General features: G+C 41.9%; 1 protein-coding gene across 1 annotated transcript in view; it reads right to left on the reverse strand.

Moving 5' to 3' along the window:
- TBX4 (T-box transcription factor 4) overlaps positions 1–23,683 on the reverse strand; it is a 51,735-nt gene that overhangs the window by 10,201 nt on the left and 17,851 nt on the right. The window contains exons 3-5 of the mRNA XM_073315563.1: positions 22,750–22,869; positions 20,260–20,407; positions 777–929 (exon numbers count right to left, since the gene is read on the reverse strand). Of these exons, the coding sequence (XP_073171664.1) occupies positions 777–929; positions 20,260–20,407; positions 22,750–22,869 (421 nt within the window). The remainder of the gene's footprint in view (positions 1–776; positions 930–20,259; positions 20,408–22,749; positions 22,870–23,683) is intronic.

The raw sequence follows: 23,683 nt of genomic DNA on the forward strand, positions 1-23,683 counted from the left end.
CTGCTCCATCTCTGGACAGCTTCAGCTTACACTGACATGGTCTCCAAGGGCTAAATAAGGCGGCGGGGGGGGGGGGGAATAGAGTAAAAGAATGTGTATTAAGTAATTGGTCACATTCCTCTCTCTCTTCTCCAATCAGCTCACTCCTCTTCTCTTCATATGTTGTTGGGCACCTTCCACTTCTCCCCATTTCAGATGGGACCACACCAAATTTAGTCACTCCTCTCCTGCTCCAACCCCTCCACTATATGATAATCCATTACGTGCAGCTGAAGTGAGCCCTTCGAGTTTTATATTCCCCGAAAAACAAAACATGCACACACCAACCCACCTTCCCTCATGTCCTAACCACAAGTCAGGCTCTGAGCTGCATTTTTATGGTCACATTCCTTATATGTCTCACTAAATATATATACTGTAATTACTTTTCACTGGAGATTTATGAGCCAGCTTTACTGGTCACTCTTAGATTTGCTTGCTGTTGTGAATGACATTTGAGCATTTATGAGCTTTCAGATTCATTAGTTACGATACTGGTGGAGATTGCCAAGATATTTTTACCCAATACATTTTTCATGCATCCTGTGCTTCACCAGTCTTGCTAACCAATCGCTGTGCTTGGCCATTTCCTGCTGCACAACTGCATCATTAAACACTGTTCCTCAGTGCCCATAACGGTAACACTGTGCTTGTTCCCATCAGTTCGTTTCAGTCTTCAGTGCAGGTCTGCAAAAATTACTCAAAGCTAAAGCACCTTTTGCTGCAAAGCACCGTACCTTGTGATTCTGATAGGAGGTAACCGATATAAAGGATGTCTCTGGAAACACATGTGTGCAGAACGCTGTGTTCTTAGACCCAAAGGCGTTGTTTTCATCTGCTTTCACAATGTGCAGTCTCGGCTGGTATTTATGCATCGAATTAAGAATAATCTGAAAAACAAATAAAAAAGTTTGTTAAAATAGTCATAACCATTCAGTTGGCATCAATAATGGAATAAGTGAATGCAGTAAAATATTACACAAACAGCTCCAGCTGTGTGCTTTGCTTTCAGAGAGAAATAAATATAACAGATTGGTGTGCAATCCAGAAACAGGCTTTAGAAATACATTACTGTACTTAATAACACCCAGGACTGTGGTGCATCAGTGGATCTGCCTGTGGAGCTAAGGAGCAGGGAAACATGGGGGCTACAGATCAGGACCAAGGTGTATTTACAGAGCTGTATGGGGAATCCCTGGAGTGTCAAGATTTTCTGCAGATTGGGATTGAGCTGTATTGACAAACCTGTCTGGGGAAGCTAACTCAGCAGCTCGCCTTTATGCTTGTCTCAGTCCAGCAGCCCTTCACAAGCACTATATTTACTCATGTTACAAATAAGTGCCTATATTGGGTGCTGCCTTTAGTGCCAAAACATTACCCCCACCCCCCGCCTGTCATCTTGGTGCAAGGCTTATTCTCTATCATTGTCCCAGGGGGCCCATTCATCTCTAATGGGAGAGTGAGTCCCTACCCCCACCCATCTTTTCAAAATCCTTATTCCTTGCCACAAACACTGCTGCCCCAAGCTGCCTGTGAATGGCAAGGAGCTGGCCTGTTCTATATGGAGAAGCAAAAGATGCTGGTTCCACTCCCTTTGGGATCTGCTGGTTTGGTTCGCAAAACTTTCAGACTTTGTGCCCTTCAGTACTGACACGAGCAGCAAAAAAACCAGAAGCAAATTTCAGACAAAGCAGCAGGTACCACATGGGGCTTTAAAGTCTCCTCATCTGGTTGCACATAACTCTGCCCACAGTAGCTGGCTGCATCATATACCATTTAAATGTAATTTTTATTGTTGACATTTTCCAGACAACCTTCCCTCTCCCCCGTCGCAGAAGAATGAGGAATTTTTGGCATTTTATCAGCTTTGCGTCATTTCTCTTAACCGTTTTGCTGCTATGTTGCAGGGCTTAGAAGTGAGAAGCTCAGTTTATTGCTTGGTTTGTCATCTTTGCTGTCCCTTCAGGAATCAACCACTGGAAGCACAAATTCATAGAGAAGCGTGGGCAGAGAGCGGAGACTTTTATGAAGAGAAGGTTTTTATTATTAGTCATCAGAGATGAGCCCAAGCTGCAAAATCCAGTTTAAATCTGAACTTTCCCCAAATCCAGAGTGTTCTAATTCAAAGGGTCAGTTCAGCTCAAGCTTCATTATCCTCATTTTACAGCTCCATAGAGCCCAAGGCCTGAAGGGACCATTATGATCATCTGGTCCAACCTCCTGGCTAACACAGGCCATAGAACGTCTGTGAAACAATTCCTGTTTCTGACGGCACAGAGAGGCGAAGTGACTTGCCCATATCCCACAGTACGTCAGTGGCAGAACCAGGAATAGAACTTGAAACTGGGATTTTTCAAAGGGGAAAAACTAGGGACCCAACTCACATTACATTTGGGGCTCCTTTGAAAAGCCAAGCCTAAAGCTCCTGACTCCCACTCCAGTGCCTTATCCACGCTATCTCCCTTATGAGGCATGTTTCAATGCCATACTTCAACCCAACTAGAACAAAGCCAAGGCAACGTCTAAAGCCAGCATTACTCTGTTGAAGCATTCAGAGTCTCAAATATTTTAGAGAGACTCTGAAGGATACTGTTGTATCCGTAATCCTGTCTAGAGGTTCGCTTCCAAACACAAACTCCATTATTGCTTAAACTGCCCCATCTCACTTACGAGGTTTTGCATTTTTGTCCCTTGCTGCACCAATCTGAAAATCTACCACTGCTCAGGAAAATGCAGAGACCTTATAGTGCGCAGACCAGGAAAGGAAACAGCTTTAGATTTGCCAGCTCAAAGCAGAATGGTGATCCCTTAACATAAAGTGTGCTGAATATACATGAGAAATGCAGAGGGTGGAGGTTAACTTGATTTAGTCAGTCTCCCAGGACATGAATGAGGAGCAGCTTTCAGCAGACAGCACAAAAGCACAAAATCCAACAGCACAGAAGGGAAATTTGCCATTTTCTTGATTAAAAAAAAAAAGTTTACAAATTTTTTTTTTTAAAAGCAGTTTTTCATGGCCAAAGGACAAATTACACCTACAAAAATGGCCATTTGTGTTTGCCAAAAATCTGAGGCTAAAAAGAAATGCCTTTTCATTCTCTTTTTTCCGCTCACACTCTCTTTTTTTATGATTATGGCACCACTGAAAAAATACATTCACTCATAACTCTAGCTGTAAACACATTTATTAAATACCATCTCATATGTTAGGATACCTTGCTGCATAATATGTGATTACAGAGGTGCTTCACATTGAATTATAAAGGTACTGGTAGAGAAGCAGAAGTTTAAGTGAATGATTGTCTCACCAGAATGTGAATTCAGTGAACCCTCCCCCTTGAAAACATATTTTAAACCAGCCTATTACATCTTTACCATTCCTCCGTATCTACATGATGCTAGAATCTAACAAGAATTTACAAGGTGCTGAATGCTCAGCCAGTTGAGAGGTCTGATTTGGCTTTATGCCCCTTATAACACTCATGGTATCCCTGTCAGTCAAATGTTTTAAAGCCTGAGATTTTGTTCCGACATGCCAAATTACCAACTGATGCCTCTTGTGGTTACAGGAAGACAACCACAAACCGGATATGACACAGCGAGGTAGAATAGTCAGCAGTTCAAATTAGAGACCAAAAAAAGGAAAATCATCATTACACTTCTGACACTGCCAACATTTCCAGGGCCTCACCCGCTTCTCTGAAGCTGTGCATGCATGAGGTTTGTATGCATCATTTTTTTTCCTCATCAAAAAGTTTTGCGTGTACAAAAGCATGGAGTTGTGCATGCAGGTCGTATGTGCAAACACACAAATATTCCTTACTTGTATATGCCTCACCCCCAGAAAAAACTTAAGCATGAAAAACTGTACACCTGAGAACTTAGGGCCTGCCTCTATAAGCAGTTAGCACGTGGCAAGCTGGGTATAAACCTACCTCGCACTAGCCTGCTGTGCGCCTACTGTCTGTATGGACTCCGCTACTGTGCACTAAAAATGATGTAACGTGCTTTGATCTGTTCCCATTTCAAAGCTTGGCAGATCAAAGCACACTAAGGCACTTTTAGTGCAGCGTAGCAGAGTCCACACAGACAGTTGGTGCACAGCAGGCTAGTGCGAGATAGTTCATGACAAACTAGGGAGTAAATCTAACTGTTTGTATGGACAGTCCCTTAGGTACCGAAAACTCAGACCATGATATTAGCAGCTGCTGTTGAAAATACAGTCTTGTGTCATTGTCTAAAAATGCTCAAAACAAATGTAAGAAAATGCTACTCCTATGCCCAATATCAGTAGAAATACTAATCTAAAGAGTCCTATCACGAATAAGGAATAATTGAATTGATAAGATAGAGCAGATAACATATTATGGAGGATGCATATCGGAAGCATTGTCTAAGTTTTCAGCATTAGACAGAGTCAGGACTTTTACAGGCGGAATTCCAACTCACTGGATGAGCCTGGGCAATTCTCTTAAGAGCTTTTTGCCTTAGTTTTCCCAACAGGGGATGATAATACTGAAATGATCTCTTACTATTTTGTAAGTAGGTTGTGAGATTAAATGTTTGCAAAATGTAAAACATTATAATGTATATTTTTGAAAATTATCTTTGCAGATCATTACACATTATATCGTTAACTGAAATATTAGTTAGTTCCCAACCAAAAAAAAAAAGTGTGTTTACATTACTGTCTGGAATTGTTAAAAATACACTGGTGAGAGAGAAATATTTATAAGTCTATATGAATAAACCATTAGTCCAACAAGTTGAAAAACAGCACTTCTTAACTAGCATTCCAACATGCTATGCTACTAACTGTAAATGTCTTGCTATACAAATACTGGATTTTACTCTTATATCGATTAGATTGGTTGCTATCAATTAATTTGAATTAAACGTGCCGTTGATCTTGTCTCACCCATTTGTCCACAAGGAAGCACAATCCAGCTTACATGGTACATAGTCACACTTAGAAGGTTCAGAGCTATGCTGTATTTATTGTACTATTATCTTATTTAAAAAAATTCAAACTCAGGTTAGCTAAAGTGAGATCACTAAAGCCATATTTGGATATCTGATATTAGCTTGATTATGTATCCACAGTGAGGTTAACGGGAGCCTCATTTGCTCAGCATCTGTGAAAAATCAAGTCATTTTTATTTGGGTGCCTAAATCTAGAAAATTTTGGGTGGGATTTTCAAAAAGATTTAAGTGAATAGGTGCTTTTTTTGACCTATTAAGAAAGAGTCACATAGGTGATCTTGAAAATCCTACTTACAGTTGCTGAACTTTAGCCACTTAAATTCTAAACATCAAGCTGTCAATTTGTACAATATAATATACTGTACAATACTGTATATATCGTACCAATATAATATACTGTCTATTTATTTAGGGACTTGTGTGGTCCCCATCACTACAACAAACATCCATGGTTGCTTGGAAAATCAGGAAAAGGCAGATTGATGCACAGTCTCAGATACACCAGACTTTCAGAAAACAAAATGGCTGACTCAGAATGCACATGCTAGGGTATTAGTGAGACCAGGGGCAGGCCCTCTTATTCAGAGAGTTTTACAGGTACATATAATCACATTCATATCTTTTAATAAAGCATATAGGGACAATTACCTCCCTGGTATAAGTCCACTGCCATGAGGGGTGAACATGGTGTACAATGACTTGTGTTCTTCAGTATGAGAAATATTACCATTGGCAACAGAAAAACTTTCCTGAATTGTGGACTCATGCGCAAAGTTGGTCACAATCCCAATAACCTTTCTATCATTTCGGCAATATTTTACAGCCATTTTCTTCAAAGACAGTCTTTTTTTTTTCTTTTTACACACATAAGTAATGCTGTTGAGTCATACTCCCTCTGTTCCAGTGCTTAAAGTGGACATTTTACACACACATGTATCAAGAGTCATATCAATTTTATAGTCTCCCAGCCTGGCATTCAGTGAGCCTTTCATGACAAAGACTTATTTCGATTTCTGAAAACAATAGGAGCTTAAGCCAATGTCTTTTTTTTCCCCTCTCCCATGCACTGATCACATGGTTGGCAGCTGGAATTTAAACTTTAATGTGGCTTAATTAAATAATCTTTTTCTTGCATTCTCTAATCAAAAGCAACAAATGGCAAAAACCAAATGGCATCATTTGCTCCATTCAGTTTATTTTGTCTAGAAAAAACACCGCTTTGGGGCCTAACCCTGCAAGATGCTAAGTCGCATCAGCACCAAGACTTGACGGCGTTTGGCACTTTGTAGGGTTGGGCCCGTAGAGTGAGAGCTTGGGTATACATGGGGCCTGCTCGCTGTAACGCAAACTTTCCCTCAACTCATTGTAAAATGTATTTAACTTTCACATGACATTTTGGGAGTTGATTTAACAGAGCCTGCTGTTTCTCCAAGGTATCAGGTATCATGTGATGCAGGGGTCGTCATGGCAATTGCCCTTTTTATATTGAATAGTAAATAGCTACGTAAAAACCACATAATTTTATGGTTGGTCCCTGGGGATCATGCAATTAATGTCGTCTTTCATTTTAATGTAGTTTTTGTTTCTTTCTTCCTTCTATTCTCTTTGAGCATTAGAGCAAAGGAGGGACCATGTTCTTCAATGTTTGTCCAATTAAGTTGGGCCTATAATAGGTATGTAATAAAAATGACCCTTTTCGTTTGTGCATAAAGCAAAACGGTGTCTAAACAAATCAGAGAGGGTCCAGCACAGACCACAAAAAACGGGCCACAGCTCTGCACCAAACTTAGCATATCCCAAGAGAAAGTCAGTATTTATGCCTCTCTCTCTTTTCCTAACCTGAGTGCCTCCCAGGAGTGATCAAAAGTTGGTGGCCCCCAGGTTTGGAAGTAACCGGGGCTGGTCTATGGGAAGCTCTCCAGGTGATAAACTTCAACTTAGGCCATCTTTCGCCTACATATTTGCTGGACAAACAGGGTGTTTGTCATCCTCTGCTGAATTACTTTTGCTGCACAGAGCGTGGCGCACTTGAGAATGGCTTTCCTGCTTTTTTTAATCACTCAATGCAAGTCATTTATGAATATTTATGGTGCAGGAAAGTGAAGTTGGTCACTTTGGGGAGCTGCTCATTTAAGTGAGCTTACCAGCATTTATTGAAAAAACGAACAAAGAAAACTAATCACCGAAATATCAAGCTGTGCTTGGTGTCTCCTGGGGCTGCCTTCTCAAGTCCTAATGTTACCTCTCAGCTACTAGTGCAGCTTTTACAACATCTGATTCCGCAGGGTGTCAAGAGCATCTTGAGAAATGCTGATTTGCTAGCTATTAATGGGCTCATCTCACTCCTCCTAGCATCCAGCCCATTGCGAATCTTGGTTCCCCCAAGATACCCAGGTACGCCACTCAGAATATGAGCCAGATGCAGTTACTGTAAAAGCAATCTACTTCAACCCCCCACATAACCAACTGGAAATTAAATACCATTCACCTTGGGATAGGTGCAGTCTCTACTGATCTTGAGCCTGCAGACCTGAAATATGCCGAAGCAAAGTGTTTACAGAAAACTCTCTGTTCAGATTTTAACATAAATCAATAAAAACATCCCTAAAACAAACTAAACCAGCTCTCAATTCTACTCATTAAAGGAGCTTTTTAATTACATGAAAAATCAAAACCGAATTCTTCAAAGGGGAAACCATGGACAAATTGCTAAGTTTAAAAAAATAGCACAAGCATGTAGGGACAAAATCAGAAAGGCAAAGGCACAAACTGAGGTACACCTAGCAAGGGACATAAAAGGCAATAAAGAAGAGGTTCTTTAAACATATTAGGAGCAAGAAGAAGATGAAGGAAAGTGTAAGTCCTCTACTTAGCTAGGAAGGAGAGCTAATAATTGATTACATCAATAAGGCTGAGGCACTTAATGCTTATTTTGCTTCAGTCTTCGCTAAAAAAGATAATGGAGACGGATACTCAGCACAATTAATATTAACCACAATGGAGAAGGAATGCACGCTAAAGTAGGGGAAGAACAGGTTAAAGAATATTTAGAGATGTTATATGTAGTTAAGTCGGTAGGGCCTGATGAAATTCATCCTGGGGTACCTAAGGAACTAGCTGAAACAATCTTGAAAGTGTTAGCAATTATCTTTGAGAACTCATGAAGGATGGGTGTGGTCCCAGAGGCCTGCAGAAGGGCAAACGTAGCATCCATCTTTAAAAGGGGGAACAAAGAGGACCCTAGGAATTATGCACCACTCAGCCTAATTTTGATACCGGGAAAGATACTGGAACAAATTATTAAACAATCAGTTTGTAAGCACCTAGAGGATTATAGTGCTATAAGGAATAGCCAGCATATATTTGTCAAAAAGAACTCATGCCATACCAAATTTTCTTCTTTGACAAAGTTTCACGTCTAATGCATAGAGTGGAAGCATTTCTTTATATCTTTATAGGTGGATGCTCAAGTGGTTGAAAGAACGTACTCAAATAGATCTCTGCACCTTGAAGTCTTTAAACCATGATTTGAGGACTTCAGTGGCTCAGACATAGGTGAGAGGTTTCTTGCAGGAGTGGGTGGGTGAGATTCTGTGGCCTGCATTGTGCAGGAGGTCAGACAAATGATCATAATGGTCCTTTCTGACCTTACTGTCTATGAGTCAAAATAGGAGGGTGTATCTAGTGGGATCATATAGGGGTCAGTCCTGAGTCTGGTACTATTCAATATTTTCATTAATGACAGATACTGGAGTGGAGAATACACTTATGAAATGTGCAGATGACACCAAACTGAGAGGGGTTGCAAACACTTAAGAGGACAGGATTAGAATTCAAAAAGACCTTGAGAAAATAGAGAATTGGTCTGAAATCAACAAGATGAAATTCAATAAAAATAAGTGCAAAGTACTTCATTTAGAAAGGGAAAAAAATCAATGCACAAATACTAAATGGGGAATAACTGGCTAGGGGGTAGTACTACTGAAAAGGATCTGGGGATTATAGCAGATCACAAATTGAATACGAGTCAACAACGTGATGCAGTTGCAAAAAAGCCTAATATGATTCTGGGGTGTATTAGCAGGAGTGTTGTACAAGACACAGGAGATCATTGTCCCACTCTTCTTGGCACTGATGAGCCCTCAGCTGAAATATCTGGTCCAATTGCGTGCACCACACTTTAGGAGAGATGTGGACAAATTGGAGAGAGTCCAGAGGAGAGCAACAAAAAATAATAAAAGGTGTAGGAAAGCTGACCTCTGAGGAAAGGTTAAAAAAAATCAGCACATTTAATCTTGGGAAAAGATGACTGAGGAAGAACTTGATAACAGTCTTCAAACATGTTAAAGGCTGTTATAAAAAGGACAGTGATCAGTTGTTTTCCATGTCCACTGAAGGTAGAACAAGAAGTAATGGGCTTAATTTGCAACAAGGGAGATTTAGGTTAATTATCAGGAAAAGCTTTCTAAGTATAAGGGTCGTTAAGCTCTGAAATAGTTTTCCAAGGGAGGTTATGGAATCCCTGTCATTGGAGGTTTTTAAGAACACGTTGGACAAATGCTGGTTTCTAGGGATGAGCTATGTTTGATGAGCTAGGTTTATTTGGTCCTGCCTTCAGCACAAGGCTCTGGACTGAATGACCTCTCGAGGTCCCTTTCAGCTCTACATTTCTATGAGTCTATGATTTTTGTGAAGGTTCTAGTTTCAGTGAATTCACCCTGATCTGAACCCTCATGCCCCAAAATAACAGCACAGGGCGTTGTTGCCATTGCACATAAACTACACGTTTCCACTCAAGGTTTTTATAGTCCATACTTAAGTGCTACAAAAAAACCCATCACCTATTGCCTGCTTTACTTCTTAAACATGTGTGTGCCCCCAACAACTCTTTTTCTTTTGTTCAGCTCTTTCAAAGGCCTCTTTGCTTCCCTGGCCTGCTGTAGACCTCACAGTTATTTTTAAATGTCCCTGAAAGGTGAGCTGGGATAAAATAAACTCCAGAATAAAAAGCAAGTGTCTTATGGGCACCATATGCTCAGAGAGTAGAGCCCTAATGCAAGGGCTAAATCATGAGCATTCTCTCTATTCCACATGGCCCAAGCCCTGAATCCTTCTGGGCTGTTTCCTTGCACACTACCACTGAAGCAAGCAGAAAAGGAGGAGTCAGCCGCAAATGATATACGTGACCTGACAATTTACAGAGAGAGAAACAGAAAGTGGAGAACCTTGAGAAAAGATTCAACAGGAAAGCAAACATATTGTTCCTTCTGGAGGGCCAAAGCCAGAGATCCTCATTCAGTCCTAATTCCATCTAACTTCCATTGCAGTCCCCGGGAATTTTGCATGAGTAAAAACTGAATGAAAACCACAAGTCGTGGCCTTGGTGGTGGCGTCTGTGGGAGGAGACAGGTCTTTAACTTTTACAACAACTCAAGTCTTTTTTTTCGGAACAGTAACAAACAGAGCAAATGCTGCGGACCATATGCAGGCAAAATTCCCATTAAAGTACAGTACATGACTAGAATTTGGCCTTATGTCACCAAAAGGAACAAAGGTACTATGCAAATCTTGACATCTTTCACTGATTGCTTATTTAGGCAAACTTCCCACTGAAGAGTGAATGAAGGCTTCAGGCTTTGATTCTATGTTAAGAAAAAAAATCTGAACTTCCTTAGATTGATTTAAACCAACAGTGTGACCACAAAAACACCTAATACATCACATATAAATTCTCATCCCAGGCTATATAATTTAAACTCAACCAGGAATCACACCAGCCATTTCTAATCCATGTAAATAAATGTCACGTTATCATCTACTCATCCCGATCGGTCCCAGACAGACAATCTAGCAGTACAAGGCCTGGTTCTTTTTCATAGGCACAAAGCCTATAAAAGACCATATAAAAGTTCAACTTGGCCTTTATAATTCAATCTCTATGCATCCCTGGGGTCAGGTCAGTTTTAATACAAAAAAACGAGATTCAAAATAAAATCCATCACATAGGTATTTCTACTGGCAGAACCAACCTAATAAGCAACCCAAAAGACTGAACTGGGCAGCCAAACACAGTGCTAGACAGAAATATATTCACATCAGAAACAACAGATCATGGAAAAGCGAATCTAAGTGAAGAATAAACTACCAGAGAACAAGGACATCGAGCGAGTCTATTGCTAAGGATGTCAGGACACATTCAGCATTGGTGTAAGTGGGTACAACAAATCTATGGAGCTCTGCCCTTTTATGCAAGCAGTGAACTTGGCCCAAAGTTTTCACAGGTTTATCACTGAGCCCAAAATAAATGCTGAATGGTGCACCTGCAAAATTTCTCCATAAAGGGGCATATGAATGTTGTTGGTAAAGCACGCACCTAAATTTCCATACTAGGTCCCAGACAGGAAGCATTTCTTGTCCCACAAGTCAACATAGAACTGCAAAAATTAACTATCTAACTTTATAAGAGTCAGACTTTTATGAAATTAACAGGATGTTGACATGGTTAAATGTGCTGAGTGCACCGGACAACAAAGAGACAGAAAATGCAAAAATCAATTTAATAGAAAAATGAGAGAAGCGCCCCAAAGGTAAGAAAAAGCAATGAAAGAGTCCAATAAAAACAGGTGGTGAGAAATAAGTGTGGGGAGAAATGACAGACCTGACCAGAACCAAACAGCAAAGCAAGTTAAAGAGGTCCAAGAAGATGCAGATCAAGAAAACCAAAAGCAACACTGCAACTGATAACCCATCTAGAATGTCCCATAACATCAAGCTGCAGCAGTCCTCTTCTCACAAAATAAAATGCATTTAAAATAAGACAAAGTCAAGAGAATTGAAGAGCAATAAACCACCAGCAATGAAATGAACAACAGAGGTATGTACAAAGATCCTTGCAGTCAGAAGAGACAGGAGAGAAAAATACAGTAAAGAAACTAAATTCCAAACAGTGTGAAGAATAAATGCACCTCCAAAACGCTGAGCTTCCAGGGGGTTAAGATACATCTCCAATTATTTAATTTCAGGGGCACTTTTTATTTAAAAAACAACAGCCCACTCTGTTGTGATGCATTTGCCCCCTTCCCGTTTTCAGATGTCACTACATCCTATGAAAGAGAGCCCGCCATGATGCTGTTTGTTCAGCACCAGTTTGAGGTTGGTGAAAAACTCTGAGAAAGCCTGAGATATTCTGTGCCTTTGCATCCAAGCTAACCTCAGTGTGTCTCTGTAGCAAAGCCTGTTTAATGTGGCAGTTCCCCCAGAACGGTCTGGTTTCAGTAGAAGTCTTCTTATTAACACAACCACTTCTTAAAGGGCTCATCACTCTAGTTCCTGTGTGCTGAGAGGCACGGGCAGAAAACACTCCACAATAAACCAGGATAATCACCTGAGTTCACTCTGGCTTTTCCTGGAGATAAGTATTCCACTGAGATCAAGGAAAATGAACCCTTGATAGGTCAAAAACCACCAAGAAAAGAAGTAGTTTAAAAGAGTAGGATGTCCCTTTAAGAATGTGAATATCCCTACTGTATGGAAGCGATTCTGCCCACTCCACCCCCCATGTATCAAAAGGCTAATTGCACAGATTAAAATAAAATAATAATAATAGGCACATTGTGGTTGAATGAATACTCTCAGTGTCTTGTATTTAAACTGACCCTCACCCTGAGAAAAATGCTTAGCAAGCCTCTGCAAAGTGCTATCCAAACGTTAACACTTAGTCCTGCCAACACCCTGGAGGAGTACTATGGCATTACCATCCACCCATTTTACAGATGGGTAAACTGAAGCTTGAGGTCAGGTGACTTTCCCAAGTCTTAGAGGAAGCCGGAGCTAGGATTAGAACTCAGGAGATCCAGGCTCCCAGTTCTGTTATTTGTTATTGCCCCTCTCCATAGATTAATAGCTTCAACAGAAGCCACTTTCAGAGGGTAGATCCAAGCCGCACCTCAGCAGGCAGAAATGGACCTGCCTGCAGTAGAGCAGTTCTACTGCCTGGACATGGGGATGATTTGCAGAGCCTAAACGTGGGTTGCACACGTGGTGAGAGCACTGCAGACTAGTTCTGCCAACATAACTGTGCAGGGCAGTTATGGAGACATTATCACCCTGCCATAAAAGGATATGGGTGGAAATGGTGGCTTGATAGCCTAGGGGGAGGATTTGTTTCCCCCTAGGGCCTCATCCAAAGCCTATTAAAGTAAATGAAGAGACTTGCATGGATTTCAGCGGCCTTTGGACTCGGGACCAGACTCAGTTTCACAGCCCGTCTTCTGGGGTTGGGCTTTGTGAGCTGGTATTATGATTATGTATGTGGTAGCAGCTAGGATCCCCAGTCACGGACCAGGACCCCTACTAGGCTAAGTGCTGTATAAACACAGACCAGACAGATGGTCCCGGGCCCAAAGACCTCGCAATCTAAATATCATTGTGGACTGTGACGTGGGGAAACACCCAAGTAGAATGAAAGTCAGTGCCCTGCAAATTTCAGTTCTGGTTGGAGTGAATCCTCAGCTTAGAAATAAACTGGTCTCTCAGGGAAAAAATAATTCACTGTGGGCCTGATCCAAAACCCAGTGAAATCAATGAGAATGAGAACCTGTAGGAGAATTCCTTTGTAACAATCTGTAAGCACTCTCTCACCCAGACCTGGACACAGAGAACTCATATACATACTTTAAACCTTTAAAAGACAATGGAGTTCCATTCATAAGGATCTAAACTAATAGAAATATTTGTCAGGTCTCCTTTAATGCTCTGTACTAACCTTCTTCAAGAAATATTAATATGTAATCCTTTTTAATAAAGACATTTTTGTAGAGTTACCAGGAGACTACAGATAATAGTCACTAAACGAATTAACAGATCCACTAAAGCTTGTGGTTAGTGTTCTGAAGGAGTAATTCTCATTTTTCATCTGGAACCAGTAGCTGGATGGGTATTGTAGCCTGAATAAATCAGTAATTTTAGTGGATACATAACTGTTGTGTCAGCATTCTGACTCTCAAGTTTAGAAAATATTTTCCACTTTCAAAGAAAGTGTACGTTGCTACCAATCATTTACATGGCATTAGGAAGGAAAGCCCCAAATCTGTCAAAATAATGAGCTTGTTATATCACACACCAGCCTCAGGACACATAAATCAGAGGTTCTGTTGGGCTGATTATCTCTGCATGTAAAGTTTTGAAATACATAAATTAAAGGTCTCACTCTACGAGGAGGGCTTTTACCTTTCAACATAAGTGGCTTAAAATGATTTCTTTAGGATCTGATCAACTCTGTAGGGGAATATCACAGGCACTTGCTCACTTCTCATAGACTCACAGACTTTAAGGTCAGAAGGAACCATCATGATCATCTAGTCTGACCTCCTGCACGTTGCAGGCCCCAGAACCTGACCCACCCCCACGCCCATAATAGACCCCTAATCTCTGGCTAAGCTACTGAAGTCCTCTGAATCCATATTCAACAAGAGTATTTTTCAGTTGAAAAGCCTGATGTAAAACACAGGCATTTCCTGATTAAAAATTGCTCAGAGAGAAAAAAGCATAGCATTAAGGGCTTCCCTGCACTGGGGACTTCTGTACCAATGCAGACACCTAGTGTAGACCTGCTGCACTGATGTACAAGGTCACTTGCACCGGTGCAGTTTATCCTGTGCAAGTCACTTTTTATACTTGTGCAGTGTGTATCAATACAAGGGGCTTTACACTGGTGTAGCTGCACCACCACAAAAGTCCCCGATACAGACAAGATCCACAACTTGTGAATTGACTGAAGTCTACGCTGAAGCACGGGGCAGGGAAGCAGTTCACCCAAGGTCACTCAAGAAATCCGTGGCAGAGCTTGCGACAGAACCCAGCTCTCCAGACTCCTAGCCCTATGCCTCAGCCACAAGACCTTCCTACCTACCTACCCTGGTTCTTGACTAAATAAACTAAAAGTATGAATCTTCCTAATTGTTTGCTCTAAACTGGCAAGGCTGAACTCGCACATCCTCAGTCACCTCAGTGAAGAGCTGCAGAGCGGCGTGCTTATCTGCACGCTGGTTCCCATCCAAAATAAACATTTGCAAATGCCCAAGTGCAGCACACTCCTTCCTCACCCATCTGCAAAGCTCCTGAACAAGGGTCTCGGCAGCGCCTTCTGACAAGCACCTCAACCCGAGACCTCCCCTGGTCGTTGAATAAAGATTTCAGTGTCCAGAGAGGCAAAACACAGGTAGGAGGCTAAAGGGGATAGTTAAAACATATTTAATTAACTCACTCTCTCTCCCCCGCCCCTTCCCCACAGATATCTCAGGGCTCATCCACATGAGAGAGGCATGCTGACTTAACTAAAGGTGCAATTTTAAATTGCTTCGAACTGGTGCAAACTCCTGTGCGGATACCTATTTCGACTCAAACCAGGCTTATTTTTGGTTTAGATTAGGAGTCAGTTTAAACTAAACTGAAGTAAACCACTCAAAATTAAATAAGTCTCCCCACACAGGGGTTTTCAGCAGTTTAAGTTATATCAGCGCAACTTTCTCATTCAGACAAGCCCTTAGACTGTGAATTCTTTCAGACAGGCACTGCCCCTTGTTATGCCTGGACAGTATACTGCGGCCGCTGTTCATAATCCAAAGACTTGACAACAGCAGATAATTTACCAGTGAAAAATTTAGGGACTTGATTATGAGTCTTCCCCCCCTAGTGACAGCAGTGAATGTTTTAGGTGATAAGTTGTTCAATCCGTTAATAGCTCATGGTCAGAATCTGAGCATTTTCAGAGCATACTCTAAGGGCCTGATCCCACAAACCCTGACTACCGCAAGCAATCCTCAGTCATACTTCACTGAGTTCAGTGAGCGAGCTCAATTCTGCAAAGGCTCCAAGTCTTTTTATTACAATTAATCAGTTTACCTAATTAGGCCTCAGGCCTGCACACTCTTCGCTTTATGAACTCAGTGGGACTACTCCTGGCATAAGTTATTTGCAAGATCAAAGTCTTAATCAGTTACTGGAGTGCAGAGAATCAGGGCCTGGATTTACTTCCTAAGGAATTCATTGAGGGGACTGTAAAGGATTTGCCTACTCATTCATTTATTTATAAAGATAGCAGATGTGTGGCTGCCAAGGCCTAGCCGTGCTCAAAGTAAATGATCAGATATGCACTGCACGCCAAACTCCCAATGATGGAAGTCTCTGATGGAGGCTGCAGATGGGAGCAGGGAGCCCAACTATTTTGGAAGGCATCCGATGAAGTGAGCTGTAGCTCACGAAAGCTTATGCTCAAACAAATCTGTTAGTCTCTAAGGTGCCACAAGTCCTCCTTTTCTTTCAACAATTTTTTGTGCTTCACAAGTGTCTGTGATAAGCACTCCTAGAACAGTCTTGTAGGGTTGCCAGTTTTGGTTGGACGTAATCCTGGAGGTTTCATCACATGACATAATCTTTCATGAAAGGTTAATCTTTAATTCCTGGAGACTCCAGGACAATCATGGAGGGTTGGCAACACTATGTGCTTGTGAGAGCCATACACTGGTATACGTGATCTAAGCCTGAAAAAAAAAAAAACACCCCCCAAAACTTAGCTGTGACGTGCATAGACAGGGGAGTTGTAAAGACATTTTTTCCAAAGGATGCGTTTGCCAAAAAAAGGTGAATGCAGAAATGGAGTAGTTAAAAGCAGAGCTATTTTGCAGTAACTTCCTGCCTCCCCCTCAGACAGCCGTCGTTGTCTGCAAGGAGTCTAGAAAAGTTCTGCATGTCAAAGCATGTTATAAAGGGATTACTTACACACAAAAAAAAGCTGCAGTTTAGAGCGGGGTACAATAGCCCTGTAACAGAGATTCTGCAGCAAACCGTGCAGGGCCTTTAGGATTGCTCACTTAACAGTTCACTCTCCATGTGCGGAGATTTGGTGGGACGGTAAGAAACCCTATGTTTACACACCTGGTTGGCACTAGCCGTTTCCCTTGAACTAACAGTGCCAAAGTGGGCTGCTGTTGAGGCCTCTTCCTGGGTCACTCTCTGTGCACCAAAAAGGAAAGTAACTGCAGCATGAGGAAAAAGGCCCGCAGTGGTTTTGAGGTTTTCGGAAAATCAAAAGGAAATGGCAGCTAGCCTTATAGAGCAGGAATAGAAGGCAAACAAGCAGTGTGGGTTTTATGACCTGTTTTTAGGGAGCATAAAGAGAGAGTTTGCGAATACTTAGAGACAAACTCCTAGAAATTAAAAGTGATTATTATTAATTTATACATAGCAGTAGTATCCCTTGACCCCAGTCAAAACTGGTGCCTATGTTGTGCTAGGGACTGTACAAACACACACAAAGTCACTGCCTCTGCCCTGAAGAGCTTATACTCTAAAGGTTGGTCTGTAACGGTACCAATTAAGCTGGGATAAAATAGGCTGTGAATTCAAAGCAGATTAACCCGAGTACGTTAATTTGGAATACAGCACTTTTATTCTGGAATAGGAGCGCGCGCACCTGGAGTTAATCAGGAATCACTATTTCAGAATAGCTCCTGGTGTAGACAAGCCCTGTGAAGTGTCAGTGATGGTGTAACAAATGCAATGAAATATCCTGCATTGCTAGGAAAAGTCTGACTAGCCCAGTACATGGTCCTGCCTTCCTTCATATGCATATAAAAAACAATTAAAAATCTCTAAAGCACCTAAATCCTATTTTCAAAAGTGATTTAAAGTTCTTAAGTGCCTAAGTCCCACTGGGATTTAGAGGCTTTTGAAAATGGGACCTAGGCACCTTTGAAAATTTTACTCCTGGCATTTTTCTTGAGCGTACACTGTACTAAAATCATAGATAAAAGGGCAGTCTTAGAGGACAGATTACATGAGGCGAGAGGGCCAAATCCTGAGCTGGTGTTGATCGTGATTGTAGTCAATGGCACTACGACAACATACACTAGCTGAGGATCTGACCCAGAGAATCTAAACAGAGTCCCCTTCCTATTATGAACGTGTGCTCAGAGTGACAAACAAAACGTTTAATAAATGGGTGAAAAAATTTAAAAAAAAATCACCAACTCAGTCTGTTAAATAAATTGCACAGTTAAAAATGACCAAAAAAAAAAAAAAAGGTCAGGAAAAACAGATGCTGAACGTTCCAACAGTAACACTAGATATCCTGGGGGTTTTTTTTATGACCACAGTGAACGTCCTGTAAGTTTGACAGTATGCATTTTACAACATAAACAGTAATACATTAAAATACACAGTTAACCAGGGGGCGGGATAAAAAATGTGATGTGTGCAAAGCTGTCAAGTTACTGCTGCCACTGAGATCTTAATTTTGGCATTTTCCAAAGATGACATTTTTAGCCATGCAATCTTTAGCATAGTTGCTTGCATTTAATTTCCATGGTGTTTTTTTCCCTAAAAAAAAAAAAAGAGTGGGGGGGGAGAAAGCCTGCGCTTAATAATGTAAGCATTTAAATGGTCCTGATTAGTCTTTGAAGTTCACACACATTTCATTGGGGTCAATAGGTTGGAGAAGGGGGTCAAGTTCCCAACTTTGCTTGACTGTTTTCTGTAAAGCTGGGTTATCAAGGCATCACATTGTGATGGCTGGGATCTTTGCAGCATTGAAATTTAGAAATGGGAAGATAGTTCGAATTTGCATAAAGTCATAAAAGGCATCAAAAATTCTGGACAGACCCTAAAATTACTGGATCTGCACTATTTTGGGGACTTACAGCATTCTGCTTTCCCTATGTTAATGCAAAGTGGATTTGCTTATTCAGGGTTTTGTTTTGTTTTAGAATTTTATTGTGTTACTATTTGACTTATACAATCTCCCTATGCAGAGTGTCCCATCAGCAACCCTTATTTCTGCTCCAGCCACTCAGGGAAATGTGCAAAATTTGACTGCACAAAGAGCTTCGTTAGGTTCTGTTGAAATCTTGCATGCCATAGATCTGATCCAAATGCACTGAAGTCATTGGAAAGGCTGCTGTTGACTTCAACGGGCTTTGGGAAAGACCCCCAGATCAGTATGTTTAAAAGTCATTTCTCTCTCCAAGTGAGTTGTAACTTTTGTATATTTCAGGACAACTATATTAATAAGAGAACTTGATTTTGGGGTGGGGGCAGGCTGTTTGGTTTTTTTCCTCACCATAGGATGCTCTGAAATGCAAAGCATTAGCATTAGTCTCTGCACCCATTGAAGTTAATGGCAAAACTCTTATTGACTTAAATGGGAACAGAGTTACGCCTTGGGGCCAGGATTTAACCCTTCGGGGCAGATCCTTGTGTGATGTAGTTTATACAATTAACATTGTGCATAGCTTATGATTGTGACGCTATGACCGTTTACCCCAGCTGAAGCTCTGCCGTTTAGCATATGGCTAAATGCTCAGTTTGATCAAGACAGGTCCACTTCCCCTTCACTTTGCAAGCCTATCGGCATCCCCCACACTGCCCCTCCCAACACCACCAGCATTTCAAGGAGCAGCAGGTAAAAATCATGTGTTATTATGCAAAGCAAATGCTCGGACCTGCATTGCTAAGTGCCTGAGACCACTGAAATTAAAAGAATTCTACAAATCCTAAAAATCTAACCTTACTAGTTCGAGTCAATGTTGTTTATTTGTACGTGTCCTTCAACTTGCAAAGTGAAAACTAGACTAGTCAGTATGTTGTATTTACCTACGCGGGCGCACACATGGCTGGCAGTCTGGAAAGGCCAGTGTTCTAAGCTATTAAATGTATTGTGGTCGATAACAGTATACTTCCCAGTCCGACATCTGCAATACACAGGAATTAAGAGTTTCCAAATAAACCACTCCATCTTTTATAGGAGTGCCGAAGCCAGCTTGGAAAATGACGATCTTATGTAACCTGTTTCTGAGTACTCTGCATACCGTACGCATCAAAGGCTTTGGCTGAAACATCTGAAACCACTGACTTGAAAATTCCATAGCGGAGAGTAGAAGCCCAATAGCGCTACGCAGATGAATAACTGAACAAGTCACACACGGCACTTCAAGAGGCCAGTGCAAGGCACTAAAGCAGTTAGTGGGGAGTGCTTGATCTGGTATCATTACAACATCCTCATTCTCAGTTACCTAATAGAATAAAGGAAATGCTACTAATAATTATAAAAAAATTAATGAATTAGAGGCCACTCCTAAGTGGAGCCCCAGAGCCAAGCCAGCTTGAAATCTGAGGAAGTTCAGACTCTCATGCAAACTAGGGCTTGCGCCCACCTCTGGCAATAACATTTCCAGAACTTACGTGTCCGAACGGATCGAGGTGATTGTTAGTGAGCTTTAGCTTCTGAAATGACACCAGCTGCCGCATCCAGTGAGCTCCCGTGGCAGGCGAGTCCGGATGAACGTATAACCGCCCGGGCATTGCGGGCTCCGCTTTCCCGGCCACCATCCTGTGAACAAGGCACTCATGGGTTACGTCTTCCTGGCCAATTAGCACTTCAGAGCAATTCATTACCTAACTGAACATGGTAACCCTCTTACAAATCCTGAGCTTTGTATTCTAAGATGGATTTGGACCAGACCGGGTGGCCAGCTGGAGAAACGCAAGAAATTTAGGATGCTGTTGCTGTTTCGTGGGTCTGGGAAGGATGAAGCAAAAAGTGGGGCAAGGAACACAGACCTCTTTTCTCATTTTTGCAGTTCTCATTGCCTGGCCAGGGTTTTACCTGGACACATAGTATTGTAGGAGTGATACTACACGGCAGCCGTATGAGAACTGGCTACGGGCAAGTCCTGTCTTTGCCACTCAGAGGTCTCCGCATGGCTCCACTGTGCAGAGAGGCAGGATCCAGCATCACTCTGGGGTGGAAGGCATTTGGGGAAAGAGTGAAGGGGGCAAATCCAAGGCTGGATCCAGGTAGCAGGGCTACAACAAGTGCAGAGGCTACTGTAGCTCCTAAGGCTGGAATGCCAGCTTGGTAGAAGCTCTTGGGAAGTGACTCCTTCCCCTCCAGCCCCTGTGGAAGCCCAGTTCTCAGGCTGCGGCTGGGACGCAGATTTGTCCTCCCATCCCCCCCCCGCCAGCCACCTTTGTTCACACATCAAAAGTTCCATTAGTTTTCATGGATTTAATGCTCTAATACAGCATGTCACAGCAACTCTCCCCTTGCTGTGTATTGTTCTTATGCTATAAAACACCAGTAAGAGGAGTATTACCAAAAACAGCAGAGCCTTTCCAACAGCAATAACAAATGGAAAGGGAAAACAGTTCTAGTGACGGCCAAAGTTAAATTAAGAGAGTTAACATCATCTAGGACTTAATGGCTAAAGCAAAGAATTTGCCCTGGGTTGCGTAAGGTTCCCGGTGAATACCGCTCCCATCCTACAAGGACTCCAGAAACCAGCATTAGCTCAAAGACAATTAAAAAAACTAGAACAATGCCCTAAAATGTGCATGTAGATTACATTTGTATGGGATATCACTATGAAGAGGTCAATTCCGTTCCCTTCAAAGTCAATGGGAGTTTTGCCATTGACTTAGAAGCAATGCTGACACTTAGTGGAACAGATGAAGTTCCACACAGAGAAAGCAGGAGGGTCCTGGGAAGGGCACAGCATATTTTCAGCAAGGAGAGATTTTCAGGTGACAAGATGCACGAGATTCCCATGGGCAGGAAAGTCGATATTAAACCTGCCTTTCCTGCTGAGTAATCTTGCTCTCATTGAGAGAGGGTGAGAGGAGAGAGAGAAAGCAAAAAAGGAGGGAGGAGGGGGGAATAAAAATAGCTCCAGAACTGGGCTACACTGGATGACCAATTCCGCTTGTCCTCTCTCTTTCTGAGACCACAAAGTCGTCCCATATTTTAACTATCCAACCTCTAGGGGCTGTGACTTCCAACCTGGGGTAGGCCTCAATTCCCACGGGACCTTACCACCACAAGAACTGCAAGATCCCTACTGCTCCTGTGTTTCAAAAATGGCAACAGGAAAGGAGAGCGGGCACTTCAAGAACACTCTGGTGGTGGTGGGTTTGTTATCAATTTATTTATTTTAAAACACATATGATATTTCCAACAGACAATGACATCTCGAGAGTGACAAGAAGTATTTTTGCTCAAAAGACATAAATCCAAGATGGCCACCATCAACCGCCAGCATCAACCTATTGGGACTAGTAGGTGAGGTCAAGAAAAGTCGCACCAGTTTGGATAAATGAGAGAGATTCATCTGGTCTGCCCACAGATCTTCACCTGGTGGCTTTGTGGCTCTTTCCCACAGAAGAAATATAATTAGAGAAGAAATGGTCAACACTCAACCCACTGCAAATCTAAGGCCTCATAGATACATAATTTTTTAAGGCCAGAAGGACCACTACATCGTCTAGTCTAAACTGTATATGACAGGCTGTAGACTTTCATGCCGTTACCCCTGGATTGGCCCCATTGTGTCCGACTAAAGCATATCCTCTAGAAAAGCATCCAGGCTTAATATGAAAATATTAAGTGATGGAGACTCCACCATTTCCCTTAGTAGCTTGTTCGCTGGTTAATTGCCCTCGCTATTAAAAAACTTGTACCTTGTTTCTAATTTGAATTTGTCTGGCTTTAAGTTCCAGCCATTGATTCTTGTTCTGCCTTTCCTGGCTAGGTTAAATAGCACTTTGGTATCTGGTATTTTGTCCCCATGAAGGTCCTTATCGACCATCTCCTCAGTGCTTATTGCAAACAGTTGACACAGATATGAATACTTCTCTTTTGGTAACCCAAGGAAAAAAAACCAAATAGTCTCTTACCATTTGTTGTCACAAAATTTGTACCGGTGATCATCAGCTGGGACAATGTCAATCAGCAGGATGTACTTGGTCTTGGGGTTCATCCCGGTTACCTTAATTTTGTAGCTAGGAAACATCCTCCTTATGAAAAGCAAAGGGTTAATACGTTAGTGCGTAACTTAACACATAGTACAAAATAACGGAACAGCAGAGAGGAGCCCCAAAAGGAGGTTCCAGTGAAAGTCTAAAGTGAAATTCACCCTAAAGACTACGTACCACTTAAGTGTCACTTAAGGCATTTGAATGACATTCATCCCTGTGGAGAGCGAACATGAGGTCTGTGCGCCACTTACGTTCCCCTTCCTCATAACAGAGCAAAAGGGGGACTTACATGGGGTGCAGGCCTTGCATTGACCATTTTTCAGAATTTAATCCCTCATGCATGCTCAGGGCAGTGAGTGGGCCTTTATTCATCGGTGCATTGGGCCTTGTACAGACCCTCTGCCTGAAGGTGATTTTCATCCTAAAAAACTGGGGTATTCACTGATTTGATTTTAAAAGCTACTCAGGATCATCTGGGAATGACTCTGGTTGGCCTAGTGCCTTCCAGAGGGAACACAAAGCATGAGTGCTGGTGACTATGGGTCTGAAAGAGGTAAAGGAACTATCTTACACTGCACACTACACTCCCCCAGTGAAGGAATCTCTGCCTCCCACGGTCAGGTTAACAACGTAAAGGAGACAAGTTCTCTTGGGAAAACTCCTACACACCCAGTTCTGAACTTTGATCAGAAATTATGAACATCCAGCCATTAGACAGCGAGAGTATGTTTGTGCAGCACCTAATACAATGGGGTCATGTTCCATGACAGGGCTCCTAGGTGTGATGGTAATACAAATAATAAATACGACGACTATGGTGAAAAACTTACCTGAGATGGCAGGGGGGGAAAAA

The sequence above is a fragment of the Lepidochelys kempii genome, chromosome 17 (genome assembly GCF_965140265.1).
Source record: "Lepidochelys kempii isolate rLepKem1 chromosome 17, rLepKem1.hap2, whole genome shotgun sequence".
Taxonomy (NCBI): Eukaryota; Metazoa; Chordata; order Testudines; family Cheloniidae; genus Lepidochelys; species Lepidochelys kempii.